The sequence below is a fragment of the Panthera tigris genome, chromosome F3, assembly GCF_018350195.1.
Source record: "Panthera tigris isolate Pti1 chromosome F3, P.tigris_Pti1_mat1.1, whole genome shotgun sequence".
Taxonomy (NCBI): Eukaryota; Metazoa; Chordata; class Mammalia; order Carnivora; family Felidae; genus Panthera; species Panthera tigris.
This window is the reverse complement of record NC_056678.1, coordinates 64,362,865-64,381,986: the sequence shown is the minus strand read 5'-3', so window position 1 is coordinate 64,381,986 and position 19,122 is coordinate 64,362,865. Positions and strand designations below refer to the sequence as shown.

The window sequence follows — 19,122 nt, the reverse complement described above, 5'->3', positions numbered from 1 at the left end:
ACAACCAAGGATATAAAATAAAATATCAACTGTAGTTTTTTATTTAATTAAATTAATTAATTATTTGCTTGTTTGTTTTTAAGTTTATTTATTTATTTTGGGGCACCTGGGCGGCTCAGTTGGTTCAACATCTAACTTCAGCTCAGGTCTTGATCTCACAGTTTGTGGGTTTGAGCCCCACATTGGGCTCTGTGCTGACAGCTCAGAGCTTGGAGCCTGCCTCGGATTCTGTGTTTCCCTCTCTCGGTGTCCCTCCCTGACTCGCATCCTTTCTCTCTCTCTCTCTCTCTCTCTCTCTCTCTCTCTCTCTCTTAAAAATAAATGAACATTTAAAGAAATGTTTTTAAGTTTATTTGTTTATGTTGAGAGAGACAAAGACAACCTGAGTGGGAGACGGGCAGAGAGAGAGAGTGAGAATCCCAAGGAGGCTCCACTCTTCCAGTGCAAAACCCGATGAGGGGACTTGAACTCTCAAAACTGTAAAATCATGACCTGAGCCGAAACCAAGAGTCGGATGCTTAACCAACTGAGCCACCCAAGCACCCCTTAACTCTAATTTTTTAAAAGTTAATTTGAAAATCCTTGTAGATGCCCCAACAGCACACTTTCTTCCATCCCGTATAACCAGAGCTCCTGTCTGGCTGATGAAGGCAAGACCCAGCCATCTTCAGCTTTCACTCCTGAGTTAGAAGAGCTCATCTCAGGGCCATAGGAGGCCAGGAACAATGGGTACCATGACCACTAGCCACGTTGCAGTCCAGGCTACTCCAGTGGATCTGCCTGAAAGAGAAAGAAAATGCCAAACAGTTAGGTGTCTAGAGTTCAGGGAGGGAAGGATTACTTCCCCTCTCTGTTTTTCCACCCCACTCACCATCTGCACCTACTAAGAGGAAAAAAGAGAAAGGGAAGAGAGAAGAGAAGGGAAGAGAAGAGAAGGGGTAAGAACAGAGGGGAGGAGGGAGCAGAAAATTAAAAGACAAAGAGAATGGGTGATAAATTAGGGATGCTTTTCTAGAATAATTTGGGTGGCTAACAAGTGACTAGAGTGGTTTAGCACTTCCAAAATAAAACGGGCTATATTATTGTTTTCCTCCTCTCTGTAGATGAGCGGTCACCCTCATTTTATAAAGGACAGGGGCTGTGTTTCTTCCTTTTTCTGGCTCTCAGGCTGTGCTGGTGATATGAAGGTAGTCTCACGGCCAGACCCCAAACTGTCCCATCAGGTCTGTGGTGGCAGGAGAGACTAGAAGAGGCATGGCCAGTCAGTTGGGAAGAATGAAGAAGTATACAGTGTCCATAGTCTGCATGTGGGAGCAGAGGTGAAGAAATCAGTACAGGTGGGAGAGTAGACCGGGTCCGGGAGGACCGTGAAAGAGCAGTGTCTCCGAGGGCCATGGTCCCTGGTGCCTGACAGGAAACTCAGGTAAATGTTGGCACCACGGGCGTGAGTTATTCTGGAAGGATATGCATATGGATATGGATATGGATATGGATATGGATATAGATTCTCAGGGATGTGGTTTCAGAGGTATGGAAAGTACAGGACCCAGAATGCTGGAGATAGTAATTCAAATTTATTAAGGGGTCCCCCAAACTCCTAGTATCTCCAGAATTGAAGGAACTGGGCGTAATTTAAGTACCATTCATTGAAGACTCATCAGGCACTGTGCTAGGCAGGTCATCTGTACTATCTCATTTAATCCTTACACAGCATGAGATAAGGATTACTATTTTGCCTGTTTCTTAGGAAGGACACGACTTGGCGAAGGACGTGACTTGGAGAAGCGAAGTAACTTGCTTCACTAGTAAGTGACAATTCCGGGATTCACCCCAGGCGTCTGACTCTAAAGCCTACGAGCTTACTGCCTGATCCCAGCTACCACTCTACGGGACTTGCGTAGGCTTGATAGAGAGCCAAGAGAGATGCTCAAGTGAATGGATCCTCCCAAGAGACAGAGGATCTGAAACATGAAACCCAGAGTCTGTCTTTCTAAAGAGCAGAGAGTCTCTACCTTAGGGTAAGGCCCTCGTTCCTGTTTACCGCCTGTTCTGGCTTGTGCTCATCTACCCGGCCCTTCTTGCCTTTGTTAATTTAGGCCGTCTCCCAGAAACCCCTCTATGCACCTGCTCGACTGGGTCTGGTCTGTGCTCTCCCACGTGCTGACATCTGATTGTCCTACAATTCCCCAGACCTCAGATTCTAGGACCCTGCATTGTTAGAGCTGGGTAGGAGTGTCAGCCCCCCTTTGCAAGCAAGGACGATAAGCTCCACAAAAGCCAGGCGAGCTTGCTGAGAGGCGGTGGCAGAGCCCGGGGTAGAACCCGTCTCCCAGGTCTCACCGATGCCTTTGGGATTCTCCACCCAAGCAGGATGCTGAATGGGATTCCCACAGCTTTCTTGAATCAAGAGCAAACTAGTTACCCGTACCCCGCCTCGGCTCCCTTGGGAATATTCCTTACCCAGACTACAGGGTAAAGTGAAGTAGACTGTGTCATTCTTGCTGCTCACAGCATTGCTGACTTGGCAGGTGTAACTCCTGGAGTAATTCTGTGGATTAACGGTGATTTCAAGCACATTACTATGGATCTCCTTTGGAAATGGTCTCGAGTCCCCATACCAGCTTACAGACAGGCCTTCGGTCCCACATGACAGTTTCAGATGACATCTGTTGCTCTCTTCCTGTGTCTCCTCAAACTTTATGACAGGTTTAGGTACTGGATCTGAAGACGAGAAGGATGTTGTAAGATGAGACGACGGGTTTCTGCGTTTATGAGGCGCTGATGCTACAAGCGTTTGGCTAACAAAATACAAAGGGAGCTAGGTAGGGACAGGAAGTGGTGTCATGGAGAAGAGGCCCCTACAGAGGGAGCCAGTGAGCAGCTTTGACGTCTGGAGGCTCAGACCGGAAGGGCTGCTCCTTAGGGGTGAAGCTAAAATGGATACGGTATGTGTGTTGGGGGTGGGGGAAGCCACGCCCCCAGAACCAAAATGGGGTTATGACTGTGTGTGGGCCGCAAAGGACAGCAGAGATTGGTTGGCATCAGACTCGGTATCCCAACTGTCTGAGCTCCTTGGGGATCCTTCTCCAGCACCAGCCCGGAGTTGGCATCTTGGCCCATCTGTCCTTCCAGAGCACGTGGGCTCAGATTCAGCAAGAGTCCTGGGGCAAGAGGTGCCACCCGGCACACTGCAAAGCCCTTTCCTGGACCCTGGCAGAGCTACAGAGAAGAGCCTCATGTAACTCCCAGCACGCATAAGCCATGATGCGCAGCATTGTATCCGTTATCTTTGGTATCTCGGGGTTTAGTACAGTGCCTGCCACATAGCAGGAATTCCGTAAGCATGTGACAAAAGGATGGGTGGATGGATGGATGGATGGATGGAGTAGTTATGAGATACCAAGGACAAAACAGTAGCTTTGGAGTGAGACCAGCCTGGGTCCTGGCTCTCGTGGAGTGACATCATCAAGGTAATTAACCCCTCAACTTTCCTTCCCACTGGTAAACTGACTCCACCTCATAGCACGATGTTAGTGAGATAAAATGGCATCCTCCAGGGGGAAGTGCTTTCTGCAGGGCACAAGTGTTATATGCGTGTTGGAGGTCACATCATCATTACTGCTGTCATCCTGCCCCCAGAGGGGCTAAAAAGTAATCTCAGCATCTGTTCCTTCCTTTGCCATGGCCCCTTTACCTGAGACCCGCTGGCGCCTTTCCATTCCGGCCATGGATGAAACCCCTGCAAAGTCAGTGCCGCTCAGGTGTCAAAGGATTAAATGCGTCAGAGAATTGACGAGCCCAGAGCTTGCCTCTGGCTGCAAGGGTGTGGGGTGAGATGGGAGGGTTCTGCCTGTCTGGTCTCCCTGACTCTAGGCCCATCTCCAGTGTGAAATCCCCCTCAGATTGCTGGACTTCCCCTGCACATTTTCACAATGTTTTTTTGGCATTTCCTGTGGTCTAGCCTTGTCTTCCATATCGTCCACATTTTACACGCCGAGAAGCATGCACTGGGGCACTTTGTGGATGGGATTTTTTGAGCCAGCAGAGAGGCTGGCTCTAAGATGCCCCCCTTGAGCTATCAGAAATTCAAGGTCTGTACTGAAGAATGAGTTTCCTGATGGTCTTATCTTCAGACACACGCGCTTACCTCACACCAGCTTTGGGAATTTAAAATATTCAGAAATGTTGCAAGCTGATTATGAAACCATTAGGAACTTGGAATTGGCCATGGGGGACTATTTACCACAGAAATTGGTAAATGATACAAATTTGGGCTTTTTCTTAAGACCACTGTAAGAGACTTTGACTCTTTCCTGTTCCCAGAACCTTCAAAAACCTCCCAAATTTTCAGGCTCATGTGACTTAGAGGAAGTGAGAAAGAAGGGGCCTCCAGCCTCTTAGAACAGGGACGGTTGAGCTGGTGGGACCTGATTGTACACGACACTCTTCATTTACACTGTTTCGGGGGAGAAAGAACATTACAGACATATTCTGAGTATTTTCTAGAGATTTTGTGTTTATATTTTTGGTAATTATCTGGTGGAAGGAAACTGCATGATAAAATGATTTGGTTTGGAAAGGAACCCTTGTTTTCATTTTTTGATGTTTTACTCTCATTATTGACTTTGATTCTCACGACATCCTAAAAGCAAGATATAATTATCCTCATAATATGGGGACTCCACAGCTCTCAGGTCTCACCTGTCTGGGATGTCTGCCCTGCCCCTCTTCTCTAATAATTGCTTACCTCAACACCAGGGAGGAGTCCCCAGGAGCCATGTTTCTGCTTTATAGCCTGACCCTTCGGGCCGTAAATGTTTTCATCAGATACACGTATCTGAACCAACTTGGGCTAATCAGTTTCTCTCTTTAAATTCTGAGAATTTAGGGGTGCCTGGGTGACTCGGTCGATTAAGTGGCTCTTGATTTCAGCTCAGGTCATGATCTCTCAGTTCGTGAGATCAAGCCCCATGTTGGGCTCTGTGCTAACAGTGTAGAGCCTGCTTGGGATTCTCTCTCTCCCTCTCTTTCTGCCCCTCCCCGCTCATGCTCTCTCTTTCTCTCAAAATAAATAAATAAACTTTAAAAAATAAATAAATTCAGGGGCGCCTGGGTGGCTCAGTTGGTTGAGCGACCGATTTCGGCTCAGGTCATGATCTCACGGTTCGTGAGTTCGAGCCCCGTGTCGGGCTCCGTGCTGACGGCTCAGAGCCTGGAGCCTGCTTCGGATTCTGTGTCTCCCTCTCTCTCTGCCTCTCCCCCACTCATGCTCTACCCCTGTCTCAGAAATAAATAAACATTAAAAAAATAATAAATAAATTCTGATAACTTAAACCAAGAGTTACAAAAGTCTAGGCCTTGAGAGTAAGTCATGTAAATGGCAGGGATCCAGAGGCCTAGTCTACAGATTCTTGAGAGTGGGGACTCTAGACTGGCCTCATTCTTCCTCCTGTTCAGCCCTTCCTGCCTCTTTTAGGTCCCTTGAATTGCTTTAAATAGGTCTAGTTTCTTTAATAGACTTTTTTTTTTTTTTTTTTTTTTTGCCAAATTTATATCAAACTGGTTTCTGCTACTTTGCCATCGAAAGAAATTTACCTAATATGGTGATGTTAAGATCTTTCTCCAAAGGTCACAGAGCTAGTAAGTGGGCTAGTAACCGGAGTTTAACCCAGGTTTGTCTGCTTCCAAATATAATATTAGTCCTTATTCCACATGTACCAGTTAGGCTGGAGCTACGAGTGGAAGTTTTTGTCCCATCCATTCTGAAAGGTAAACAGCCTTGCTTTAACATTCCCTGCCCCATTCTGTATCTCTTGTACCTTTCTCCTTGAGTCTGATGAAGTCTGTGTTCAGGTGTATCATTAAGATAAGCTCAGAACTGATTTGGGTTGATCACAGAAGAGCGTGAAGAGAAGAGAGAAGAAACCATTTCTGTGGTTTTCCCTCTCTTCACGGTTTTAAATGTCCCGAGGCTCTCAGTTTGGGTTCTGCCGGCCCAGGCTCACTCCCCAGAGGAACGGGCTCCGGGAGAAATGAATTAAGCCTGTCCTGAAGTTCCTCCTCCCAGAGAGTGTCCCCATGAGCCCAGGGAAACCTCCCAGTGGTCCATCTGGGGCCCTGGAGTGGGGCTCCCCAAACTCACCCAACACCTCCAGTGAGATGTACTTAGATATCTCTCTCCCAGACTCCTTCAACACCTTCAGGATGTAGGTGCTGCTGTCCTCCTTCTGGACATTATAGATGAAGAGTGTGTGGTCAACACCAAGACGGACCCTGTCCTTAAACTGAGACTTGAAGTATTTGGGGGCTTTGGACTCCTGTTCTACAATCTTCTGGTTGTCGTTGTAAAACCAGGCTAATTGTTTGTAGTCAGGAACCACATTGGAGATTTTCAGAGTCACGTTGCTGCCAGAGATGACAGTCATTTGATCTGAAGCATCTGTGAATGAAAGTGAGAGCCGTCTTAGAGAGGGCAGAGCGGCCCGGCGGCCCAGGCTTTGGCCTGAGGGGTGGGACAGGGAAGAAGGATGGGGTTTCTGCTTGGAAGCGGTGAGTATGGTTTTCACTAGGAGGCCTGGCCCCCGATCCAGAATTCAGTGAAAGCTGCAGCTTGAGGAATGGGCAATGGGAAGTTGCCGATAATTCACCTAGTTCTGCCCCAGACCAGACAGAAAAATGTCACTGAGGCTGGCCTCCGCTCTCTCCCAGTAGATTTTCAAATAAAATGGTGACAAGTCACATCCCCTCTCTGGGCTTGTGTTCCCCGATCTTTCAGTTGAATTCTCTAGGAAGTAGGTGGGAAGTAAAGACACAAAGTTCGAAACGAATGAGAGTCAGAGCTGTTCAGCGTCAACGTATTCTAGAAGCATGAAGCCATTTCGTTCATGGCGAGATGATGCTAGTTTTCTGGCGTTCGTAATTTTTGTAGTATTTCTCAGCTTTGGGAAACTTGTGACACGTTGAGACTTCTTTTCTCATTCGAACTAACCTCATGTTTGTTCCTATCTGTGTTTGCTCTTCTGTTCTTTTTTCATGCGGGCACCCAAACCTTGTTTGGCTAAGGCAAGGAGAAGACAAGATGATAACCAGGAAGGTGCAAGAAGAAGGGGAGATCTGTTGACTCATTGTGGAGGGAGAAGAACAAAGTAGACAGATGTGGATAGATAGTTATCAGTATCTACCTATAGGCTGAGAAAAAGCAGTAGAAAGAACCTACTGGTAGAAGAAAGAGGGAGTACGATCTACATTAACTCTGGCCTCGTATTCCACCACGCAAAACCTCAGCTTGTTGTTGAACATTATGTAGCTATCTCGCTGCTCACTTTCCACAAGACTATCATTTCCAAAAGCACTCTCTTCAGCTCGTAAAAGATTAAAACTGCCTGTGTCCCCAGAGCTTTCAAGTTTCTATTCATTAGTTCTTCCAAGCATCCAGGTCTCCATTCAACAAACATGTTTCGAGCACTTACTCTGTGCCTAGTGCCTCTGCAGACATACTTCGGCATTCATTTGCACGGCCCTTCTGATTGAGCCATTCCACACATTATGATCTCTGTGACATAATCAATTCAGGGCCAATAATGGTATTGGAACCACTGTATGCCTGGCACTGTGCGAGGCTCTGATATCAGCCATGCAGACAGGAACTCTGGTCTCTCGGGGTGTGCAGCAAATCAGGACACTGCCCCCAGGATTTTCAAATCGCCAGACATATGTCCTGGACTTGTTCTCATTCTGTTACTTGTTTCCACGTGAATTAATGGAAGTGGTGGCAAGAGAGAGCCTAGATCGATGTTTTTCAGGCTTGGCACACTATTGGCATTTTAGGCCAGATCATTCCCTGTTGTAGGGCCTGTCCTGGTGCATTACAGGATGTTCAGCAGAATTCCTGGCCCCTGCCCGCTACATACCAGCAGCACTTCTCCAGATGTGACAGTCAAAAGAGTCTCCAGATCCGGTCAAATGTCTCACCCCCATTCCAGCTGAGAGCTACTGGCCTGGGTCATCCTGGGCAGACTCTCCAACAAGGGTCAGACATACGCTCAGGAAGACGGCTCAACCCGCAATCAGCCACCACTTTATTTCTCGGTAAAGGTCTGAAAGGTCTCTCGATATGCACAAGAGATAACGCAAAACCGCACCACTGGCCTAGGACATGTGGTGATGAGACAGAAAGGACCCAGCACCTCTGTTGAAACAGAGAACTTCCCTAAAGTTTCCTTGGAGAAAGAGCAAAGGGGATGAGTCCAATGAGAAAGAATGAAGACTATAGAGCACGTAGACTCAAGGTATGATCCGGGCCCAGTTATACCCTGCATCTTTCTCCTTGTGAGAATGGGTGTTGCTTTCTAAGGACAAGAAGATCATGTCTGGCAAGGGTATCCCCAACGTGCTCAAAAGAACTTCAAAATTTAGTGTGAAGGATGTAGAGAAACTGTAGCAGACACACAGTCGCGAATTTTGTGAGTTTCTCGAAGGCGAAGACCATGTCCTGCTCAATTTTAAATCCCCAAAATATTTGGTTGACATTTTGGTATTTAATACCCAACGGGTGGATGGATGGACGGACGGACGGACAGGACAAAATGTGTACATAAGTGCTCCCAGTTCACACATTGGGTTTCCTTTAACATTTTTTGAGAGACCGTAAGTAGAAATTTGAGTTACTGTTTAATTACTCGTAAGCAATGAACTGTGTTTCTTAAATATGATAGGTGCCCAAACTGGGCCAGTAGACTCCCGTCTTGTGGCTGGATCCTGATAAATGAATAAAAGATGGCTATTATGATGTAGAAAGCAGAGGAGTAGGGGAGGAGGTGCTTGGGACTTCTCAAAAAAAAAAAAATCCAAAAACATAAAAACATAGAGCATTCAAGATTTCAGATACCAAAAATCAATGCAAAGCAGCTAAAAGAAACCTTGAAGTATAAAACCAGCAGCCTCAGATGGGCTGAGATCAGGCTTGAAAATAACAAGGGAAAGGAGAATTTTGTTTTGAACTAACTAATGAAAATGTGGCCTGGAAAAGCAACATAAACCTCAAGATAGCAGCAGTAGAAAGAATGCTTGATTGGCCATTTAAAAAGAAGTAAAAGATATTCTAGTCATCCAAAAGGCTTCTATAATTCATTCACAAGTTAAGGAAGAAATAAGGATTAATTTTACTAATATATAGATTGCAAAATTAAAGAAGTGTTGTAATACAATTTGGGGTGTGAAGATGGCGGTTTAGTCTGATAATTGTCTACTAAATTCAGATAAACTGATCTTTCTTACCTATAATACACTTCTTAAGTATTCTTTCCATTTTTAAAGTACACTGACAAAATCTTGATTTGCCTTCCTCACAATTACATGTGTTAGAAGATAGGGAAGTAACCGCAAAGAAGGCTACTATTTTGATTTAATTTTTTTTTAATTTAAACTTAAAACAAAGTTTTTATTTAGTTATTTTGAGAGAGGGAGAGAGCAGGCGAGGGACAGGAGAGAGGGAAAGAGAGAATCCCAAGCAGGTTCCGCATTGTCAGCATGGAGCCCGACGCAGGGCTCCATCCCATGACCCATGAGATCATGACCTAAGCCGACATCACGAATCGGACACACAACCGACTGAGCCACTGAGGCACCCCTATTTTGATTTAATTCTAACAGGAAAAAGTAGTTGGTTACGTCTCTGGATGCTGAGGATAAAGTACCTGTGTTTACATGTAGTTTACAATAGAAAATGAAGCAGCTCTTTCCTGTGCCAACCCAGATTTCTTGTCAGTACAGAAGCAAATTTAAAATGGGGAACACGGGGACTCAGACCAAAAGAATCATCATTTCATACCTAAGAGTCTGCTCTGGGAGGCAAAAGAGGCCCTACAGAGGAAGTTCTCTCCACTCTGAAGTCACGTGGTTTCCAGCAAAATTATGAAGGAAGGAAAGAGGTGAGTTTTTAAGGTACTAATATGGAGTTATCACGAGCTCTCTGATAAGGTCAACTATTTTAAGCTATACAAACCTTTTAAGGAAGTAATTTCTAAAGTTGAAGGGTAATTTACATACGACACTACGTTCGTTTCAGATGTACAATATAATAATGCCCGAATACTTCTTCGGAGGAATAGTGAGAAAGGCAATAGCTTACCTCTCGCTTCTCAGCTGACCTGGAAAGAAAAGTACTGGGAGGTTGAGTAGTTGTAACAGAAAGGAACGTTCGCTCGGTCCCGGAGCACGTGAGGGGAACCAGAACAAGCCCATGGCAGAGGAATGGCCTTTAACTCTTAACAACTAGATGTTGGGGGTTCCTTTGATACTGAGGCTCCCAAGGCTTCTGCTCAGATCCTCATTCACAGACCCTAGAGAGGGCAAGCTTTTTTCCTACAATTTAGATCTCTCTTTGGGAATGACAACATCATTTATCTTTGCTCAGGACACAGCCCCTGGCTAGAGGTCTCAGAGAATGCCACAGGGAGCAGAGTGTGTAACTAGCAGAAAATGCGGCAGCTTTCAGTTTGGAGCTGATATTCAAAATGGAAAAAAAAAAAAAAAAAAGGAGGGGATGCCTGGGTGGCTCAGTCAGTTAAGCGTCCGACTTCGGTTCGGGTCATGATCTCTCGGTCAGTGGGTTCAAGCCCCGAGTCAGGCTCTGTACGAACAGCTCGGAGCCTGGAGCCTGCGTCGGATTCTGTGTCTCCCTCTTTCTCTCCGTCCCTCCCCCACTTGTACTCTGTGTGTGTCTCTCTCTCTCTCTCTCCCAAAAATAAAAAATAAAAACGTTTTGGAAAATAAATAAATAAATAAAAATTAATAAACACAAAATGCAAAAAAAAAAAAAAAAAAGAAAAAAGCAACAACAACAACAGAAAGCAAAACACCAGACCTTCCCAGACCTCGAGCCATGGAACGAAATATAAGAAGCCTACTTCCCGGTCTCCCCAGGACCCTGTTTTTGTCATGACCCCATAGGAAAAGAGAGAGCCTTATCTCCAAGGCTCAGGAAGTTTCTCCACGGTGCTGCTACCAACACGGGTGTACCTGCTGTGTGGAGACCACACTCCACTCCCGGGGTTAAGCCCCACCTCATACCCCCTTTTCCATCTCACCGTGCCTCCCATATACGATCACGGGCACACGACGCACGTAAAGTACCTTGAATGTTTGCCAGGAGCAAATGAGGCAGCAGTAGAAATCCCAGAGGTATAAACCACTCCTGTCTTTGGGGACACATGTTACGTCCCAGGAACGCTGAAGACAGGCCAGACCCCACGTTAGCAGCAGACCGAGGGCTCCAGAGCCCTTGAAATCATGGCCCAAGTTTAGAGGAAAACACCCACTTTTTGCTTTTACAAAAGCAGGCTCATGGGTGGAGTTTGGAGGTCAAAAACAGGAAGCCACCATATGTGACACACAGCGGTGAAGTTAGCTACTTTGAAGGCACAGTTGGTTCTGTTTTCTCGAGAGAGGATCCATAGCTACTACTGGGTTCTCAGAAGGGCCAGTGCTCAAAAATGATTAGGGTTCCCTGATAGAGAATATCTGCTTTTGGCTTCCCAGGCAGGAATCACCCCAATTAATCCAGAAGGTAAAATTAGTCAGGGCCCACCAAACCTGCAGGGGATTTCCGGCCGGGGCCACGTCTAAGTCATGAGAGGAGTAGGTCATATATAAGTGTCATTCAGGACAGAATGTCTGGGAAATCAGGTCCCCCATGCCCTAAGCCCCACCCTCAGGCTCTTCCTCCTTAAAGATAAAGTCACTGCTTGTACCTTTACATTAGCCTATCCACGGAACGTTAGTTGAAAAAGCAAGATCACTTGGTCCAAAAGGAGGGATTTCCCAGAAATTTCAGGCCCATCCCTCTTGAACCTAAATGAATTATTTGCCCATCTAGGGCCCTTTGGGGACCCAAACAGCAAGCCACAGTCCCTAATACAGCTTATTTGTAACTATTTTTGAACTGGAGATGTTTCCAATTCAACAGAGAGGGCACCGATAAAAACATGGCTCGTCTCCATCTGCGAACTCCTCTGATGAAAGGAATTACCCTCCCCCAAAAGATCAGCTTGGGGAAAGTGAGTCAGCTCAATACCTTAAACTACGGACGACACCCCATTCACTTGATCACATTGGAGCCCTGTGAGGTGAGAAGGACAGGCAGTATTGCCTGCATTTTATACTTGAGATTTTGAGTCAGAATAAGGTCATGGTTCAGCTCTCCTCCACCCCAGTCTTCTGCTCCTTCCCCAGTATGGGCTACAGGAAATCTGCGGACTAGAGAAGAGACGATGAGACGGGAGTAGAATGAGGGAACTTGAGGTGGACTTAGCTAGGGAAGATTTTAAACAGAACCATAAACAAAGTGCGTGGGAGGAGGAGGCAGAGTCACAAGGGCAGAGAAAGAGAAAAAGAAGGAAGCGAAAGAAACCACACGTGGGTGGGCTTTGCTCAGACCTGGACTCTCCAGAGAGTCTTCAAAAGAGCTACTGTTCCGTGTTTCTGTGTTTCTCGGAAGCATTTGAAGCTAACCCTGGGGGGGGGGATAACAAGATTTATTCCCAACCTCCCTAGTTCCGGTAGGAGGCAGCACAACACTGCAGGTGTCCGCGTAGGCTCCTACTTGGGCACATCCCAAGGAGACTAAGAGAGCAAGGGACCCAGGACAATATCCTCACCTAAGAGGTGAGCAGAAGAAAAGGACCCTAAAGACGAAAATGAGAAGGATCCGCCATGGACAGAGGGAAGTCTAGGAGAAAGTGATGTTTCAAAAACTGTATCCGGATTAGCAGAAACTGTACTCATTGTATTTAATAATTGTGTGCTCACTAGTGACCTTAATCTTGGTGAGAGCCATTTTGGGGAGCAGAGACCAGATTCTCCTCTCCTCTTCTCCTTTCTCCTTTTTCCTTCTATCTATCAGATATTCCTTTTTTTTTTAAAGATTTTTTTAAATTTTTTAAATTTTTTTAAATTTTATTTTATTTTGGAAAGAAAGAGAGAGCAGGGAAAAGGGACAGAGGAAGAGAGAGAGACAATCTTAAGCAGACTCCAAGACCAATGACCCTGGGATCACAACCCAAGCTGAAATCAAGAGTCAGATGCTCAATCAAATGAGCCACCCAGTCACCCCTATTAGATATCTCTTGGGCTACATCTGAAGTTGTACAAATGAAAGCTATACATCTGTCTGCTCTCTTTAAATTTTTTTTTCTAATGTTTATTTATTTTTGAGACAGAGAGAGACAGAGCATGAATGGGGGAGGGTCAGAGAGAGAGGGAGACACAGAATCGGAAACAGGTTCCAGGCTCTGAGCTGTCCGCACAGAGCCCAGCACGGGGCTCGAACTCACGGACCGCGAGATCATGACCTGAGCTGAAGTCGGACGCCTAGCCGGCTGAGCCACCCAGGCGCCCCTACACCTGCCTGCTCTTAAGCAGCTCACAGTCTCATGTGTAAATATGGTTTTGAAATGGAGAATAATGGGACCACATGGGTGGACCACCCAACACAAACTGTGTGATCGGGGGAAGCTGCTGGGAGACAGACAATAGGTGAGACTCCTTTAAAGAGCAAGGGAGTGTGTTACATAAGGAAGACGAATATGATAACATCTGCGAAGGCAGAGAACGTGGCTAGATTGGGAAACTGAGGATATGTTGTGTGACTGAAACAAACAAAAAAAAAGGAAACCAGGTCCAGATCAATAAGGCTTTTGTGTGTGTGGTCAGGAGTTTGGGTTTTATCCCGACCCCCTTCAAGGAGAAGTAAGTAAAGGATTTTGGGCTGATGGATGATGTGCTTCATTCCACGGATTAGAAAGAACGCTGATGAAGAGGAGGATGAGGTTAGAAGTAAGGAGATGTTAGAAGATTCCAGCTACACAATAATGAAGGACTCGGCAGCAGCAGCAGCAGTAGAGTGGGTGATGGGAAGAAGTCAGAATCAGCAGAAGTCCATACCTGGTTTTTTAGCGGGAGAAGGAGGAGGGAAAGGGAAAAGAAAGAGCCGATTGTCGGCTTGGGGGACTAAATTGGTGGGTGGGACATGAAAGATAAGTTCAGTTTGGGATATGTTGTGATTAAGATGTCTGAAACAGAGTCGAATATGTGCACCTGGGGCTCAAGAGAGAGAGCTGAGCTACCTCCCAGAAATGTGAATAGTCAGCACACAAATTGTGGTGGAAAATCCTATCATGTACAAGAAGGATCTCTCTTGGGAGGAATACGTAAAGTGAAAAGGAGATTGAGCAGGGAATCCCCCATGTCTTAGTCCATCCAGGCTCTACTGTAACAAAAATACCAAAGCCTGGGAGACTTGCACAACAAATATCTACTTCTCATACCCTGGAGGCTGGGAAGTCCAAGATCAAGGCACCAACAGATTCAGTATCTGGGAGGGCCCACTTACTAGTTCATAAATGGCCATCTTCTCATTGTGTCCTCGTGTGGTAGAAGGAAGGACGGAGCTGAAAGGACGGAGCTCTCTGGGGCCTCTTTTAAAAGACACTAACCTGGGGTCTTTTGTGGTTCCATACAGATTTCAGGATTGTTTCTTCTAGCTTTAAGAAGAATGCGAGTGCAATTTTGATTGGGATTGCATTGAACGTGTAGATTGCTTGCGGTAGCACTGACATTTTAACAATATTTATTCTTCTAGTCCATGAGCGTGGAATGTTTTTCCATTTCTTTGTGTCTTCTTCAATTCCCTTCATAAGTTTTCTATAGTTTTCAGCCTACAGATCTTTTACATCTTTGGTTACGTTTATTCCTAAGTATTTTGTGGTTCTTGGTGTAATTATAAACGGGATCGATTCCTTGATTTCTCTTTCTGTTGCTTCATTATTGGTGTATAGAAATGCAACTGATTTCTGTACATTGATTTTGTATCCTGCGACTTTGCTGAATTCATATATCAGTTCCGGCAGCTTTTTGGTGGAGTCTTCTGGGTTTTCCATGTAGAGTATCATGTTGACAAAGCAGGAAAGAGTATCCAATGGAAATAAGTCTCTTTAGCAAGTGGTTTTGGGAGACCTGGACAGCAACGTGCAGAAGAATGAAACTAGACCACTTTCTTACACCAGACATAAAAATAAACTCAAAATGGGCAAAAGACCTAAATACGAGATAGGAAACCATCAAAACCCTAGAGGAGAAAACAGGCAACAACCTCTTTGACCTCAGCCACAGCCATTTCTTGCTCGACATGTCTCCAAATGCAAGGGAATTAAAAGCAAAAATAAACTATTGGGACCTCATCAAGATAAAAAGCTGCTGCACTGCAAAGGAAACAATCAACAAAACTAAAAGGCAACCAACGCAATGGGAAAAGATATTTGCAAATGGCATATCGGATAGAGGGTTAGTATGCAAAATCTATAAAGAACTTACCAAACTCAACACCCAAAAAACAAATAATCCAGTGAATAAATAGAAGACATGAATAGACACTTCTCCAAAGAAGACATCCAGATGGCTAACGGACACATGAAAAAATGCTCAACATCACTCATCATCAGGGAAATACAAATCAAAACTACATCGAGGTACCACCTCAAACCGGTCACAGTAACTAAAATTAACAACTCAGGACAACAGATGTTGACAAGGATGTGGAGAAACGAGAACCCTCTTGCACTGTTGGTGGGAATGCAAACTGGTGCAACCGCTCTGGAAAACTGTGGAGTTTCCTCAAAAAATTCAAAATAGAACTACCCTTCGACCCAGCAATAGGAATTTATCCTGCTAGGAATTTACCCAAGGGCTACAGGAGTGCTGATGCATAGGGGCACTCGTACCCCAATGTTTATAGCAGCGCTTCCAACAATAGCCAAATTATGGAAAGAGCCCAAATGTCCATCAACTGACGAATGGATAAAGAACATGCGGTTTACATATACAATGGAATACTACTTGGCAATGAGAAAGAATGAAGTCCTGCCATTTGCAGCAACATGGATGGAACTGGAGAGTGTTATGCTAAGTGAAAGAAGTCAGTCAGAGAAAGACAGATATCATATGTTTTCACTCATATGTGGAACCTGAGAAACTTAACAGAAGACCATAGGGAAAAGGGAAGGGGAAAAAAATAGTTACAAACAGAGAGGGAGGGAGGCAAACCATAAGAGACTCTTAAATACAGAGAACAAACTGAGGGTGGATGGGACGGAGGGGAAATGGGGGATGGGCATTGAGGAGGGCACCTGTTGGGATGAGCACTGGGTGTTGTACATAAGCAATGAATCACAGGAATCTACCCCCAAAACCAAGAGCACACCATACACACTGTATGTTAGCCAATTTCTCAATAAATTATATTTTAAAAAAAAACCACTAATCCCATTCATGAGGATTCATGACCTAATCACCTCCCAAAAGCTCCACATCCGAATACCATCACTTTAGGGATCAGGTTTCAGCATATGAATTGGGTGGGGAGGGACCACAAACATTCAGTCTACAGCACCCTGGTAATACCAGGTGCTATATTTAAGGAATGGTAAAGAAAAAGGCAAAGACAAAGGAGACTGAAAAAGATCCGCTAGAAAACTGGGAAGAAGGGGCTCCTGGGGGGCTCAGTCCGTTAAGCATCCAACTTCAGCTCAGGTCATGATCCCACCATTCATGAGTTTGAGCCCCGCATCGGGCTCTGTGCTGACAGCTTAGAGCCTGGAGCCTGCCTCGGATTCTGTGTCTCCCTCTGTCTCTGCCTCTCTAACCGCCCCCCCCCCAAATAAATATTTTTTAAAAAAGAAAACTGGGACGAATACTAGAGCATAGGAAGTTCACAGGAAACGAGAGAATTTGAAGAATTGAGACATTCACAACATCAAATGCTGCAGAAATGAAATGTAATAAGGTTACAGAGATGTGTCTATTGCAAAGTATACCAACAGATAATTTACAGGATGAAAATAAGACAATGCCCAATACACATGAAAAGTGCGCATTTCCTCCTGGGAATCAGGGAAATGGAAATTAAACAAATAATGATAATATTAACTATCAAATTAGAAAAAAAAATTGTTCGATTCCAGTGATGAAAAAAATTAGAGGAAACCAGACACATACCCTGTTTATGGAAATATAAATTATGCAAGCTTTGTGGAGGGAAATTTGGTGTTACCTGTCAAATTTTTCACTATATAATACTCTTCGTACTTTGTTCTACTTGTAATAATCTATATAGAAACATAATGGCACAATTGCACGAGGATAAATGAAACATAAAACAATGTTCGTGCGGATAAATGAAACATAAAACAATGTTCATTACAAAAGAATTTATAATAAAAGAAGTTGGAAATAACTTACAAATACCAACCAAAAGGAGACTGCATGAAAAATTCCAACATAAACACATCCGTGGGACAATATGGAGTCATGATACAGAATGAGACAGAACAGAATGTTTTCATCTAAAAGGAATGTCTATGATATATTGTTGAGGAAAAAAATTATAAGCAAATACATATGATACCCTCCTGTTTTGTCACAATCTGTTCACGTGGAGAGCGTTGTGTATAATATAGCTCACAGGAATACAAAATGATTTGAAATAATTTACATAAAACTGAAAACTAGTGTCTGTCTCCCGCTAGGGTGGGAAGCTTGAGTAGTTTTTACCCTTTATGATTTGATTTTTTACAATAAACATTCTCATTCTCCATTCCTAGTCTCATCCGTTCCTTCGTATTCAAAAGGAATAAGGCCTCCATCGGATTTAATAAATCACCAATTTCAAATGAATCCTGGGAGAAAATCTCAGTTTGCATTGAGCAGAGAAACAAATGAGGACGCGAAGAGGTAAGTGCATAAAGTCTAAACTTCACAACAATATCGGTTTTTTAAACAACGGTGAACAGTGTGAAGGAAAAGGAAAGCAGTTTTCAGACTGGCCAAAGCCTGTCATCCACCGCCCATCCCGACCCCACATTTATGTCCTCTGACCCCCCCCTCTGACCCCCCAAGAGCAAAGTTCATGGTGAGAGAACCAGGAAAGACCACAGAGAAGGACCACAGTGTGTCTGCTAACACCCTTCCCGCAAAGCCAGAAACCAAGCCAGAAAGGCTCCTGCAAAGAAAGAAGAGGAGACACCCAACGGGAAAAGGTGTTTCTGAGAAAGAGAGAGAGAGAGAGAGAGAGAGAGAGAGAGAGAGAGAGAGAAACAGAGTACGAGCAGGGGAGGGGCAGAGACAGAGGAGAGAGGGAATCCGAAGCAGGCTCCAGGCTGTCAGCACAGAGCCCAACGCGGGGCTCAATCTCAGGAACCGTGGGACCATGACCTGAGCCGAAATCAAGACTCTGAGGCTTAACTGTCTGAGCTGCCCAGGCGCCCCTGCTTTAGGTTCTTTGAAAGCTGTGGTTGTTAACATGCTTCACTTTTTGGGGATGGGGCAGAGGTGAAAATGTCACTGGCGGAAGGTCTCAGAAGCAGAGTGAAATGGGGAGGGGGTGCGGACAGCATTCCCCTCTAGTTCCCTCGTTGAAACAGCTCTCGGTTCCCAAGAAGAGAGATTCCCTAATATTGACACACATCAGCCACCTGGCACAAACACATTGTGATGTAGGGAAACTAATTTTGTCATGTTCTCTTCTCCCTTAAACCCAAAGATGTCCTCCCAAATCAAATGTATTAGACACTTGAATGAGGCATTCTAGACCTTCCAGGGCCAATATCAAAAAGACATCACTCAAGCTGTGATTCTCTTTTTAGATTGTGGAAACTGCGAATCCTGGGGCTTTGTGTTCTAGACCAAGCCAAGATGAGATGCTTGGAATTTTCAGCTCCATCCCGCATTCTCCAGAGAGGGGAGAGGGGCTGGAAATGGAGTTAATAATTGATTATGCCTACGTGATGAAGCCTCCATAAAAATCCCAATAGTGTGAGATTCCAGGAGCTTCTACGTTGGTGACACATCCCAACTCCGTGGGGTCAGGATCCTCCCAGATCTCGCCTAATATATCTCCTCACCTTGCAGCTCGTCTGTATCCTTTATCATATCCTTTAGTATATAATAAACCAGTCAACAGAAGTGTTTCTCAGAGTTCTGGGAGTTGTTCTAGCAAATAATCGAATCCAGGGACACGGGTCATTAGAACCTCCAATTTCTAGCCTCGCTGGACAGAAGTTGTGGGTCACC

General features: G+C 45.0%; 1 protein-coding gene across 1 annotated transcript; it reads right to left on the bottom strand.

Annotated features, from left to right (window-relative positions):
• Window positions 1-369: 369 nt before the first annotated feature.
• On the bottom strand, window positions 370-11,317 carry CD48 (CD48 molecule). The gene is made up of 4 exons (XM_007092375.3): window positions 11,134-11,317; window positions 6,143-6,439; window positions 2,461-2,721; window positions 370-780 (listed from the first exon to the last, which is right to left on the bottom strand). Exons 1-4 carry the CDS (start codon window positions 11,210-11,212, stop codon window positions 701-703), a joined length of 717 nt encoding a protein of 238 aa, XP_007092437.2. The 5' UTR covers window positions 11,213-11,317; the 3' UTR covers window positions 370-700.
• Between the last annotated feature and the right edge of the window lie 7,805 nt (window positions 11,318-19,122).

What these genes read in the sequence shown, in the direction of transcription:
- CD48 (XM_007092375.3), bottom strand. Translation starts at nt 11,212, where the DNA reads ATGTGTCCCCAAAGACAGGAGTGGTTTATACCTCTGGGATTTCTACTG. An exon ending in GCTCCTGGCAAACATTCAAG is followed by an intron (nt 6,440 to 11,133) that starts GTACTTTACGTG and finishes TTTCATTCACAG; the next exon opens with ATGCTTCAGATCAAATGACT. An exon ending in CACTTTACCCTGTAGTCTGG is followed by an intron (nt 781 to 2,460) that starts GTAAGGAATATT and finishes TTTCTCTTTCAG; the next exon opens with GCAGATCCACTGGAGTAGCC.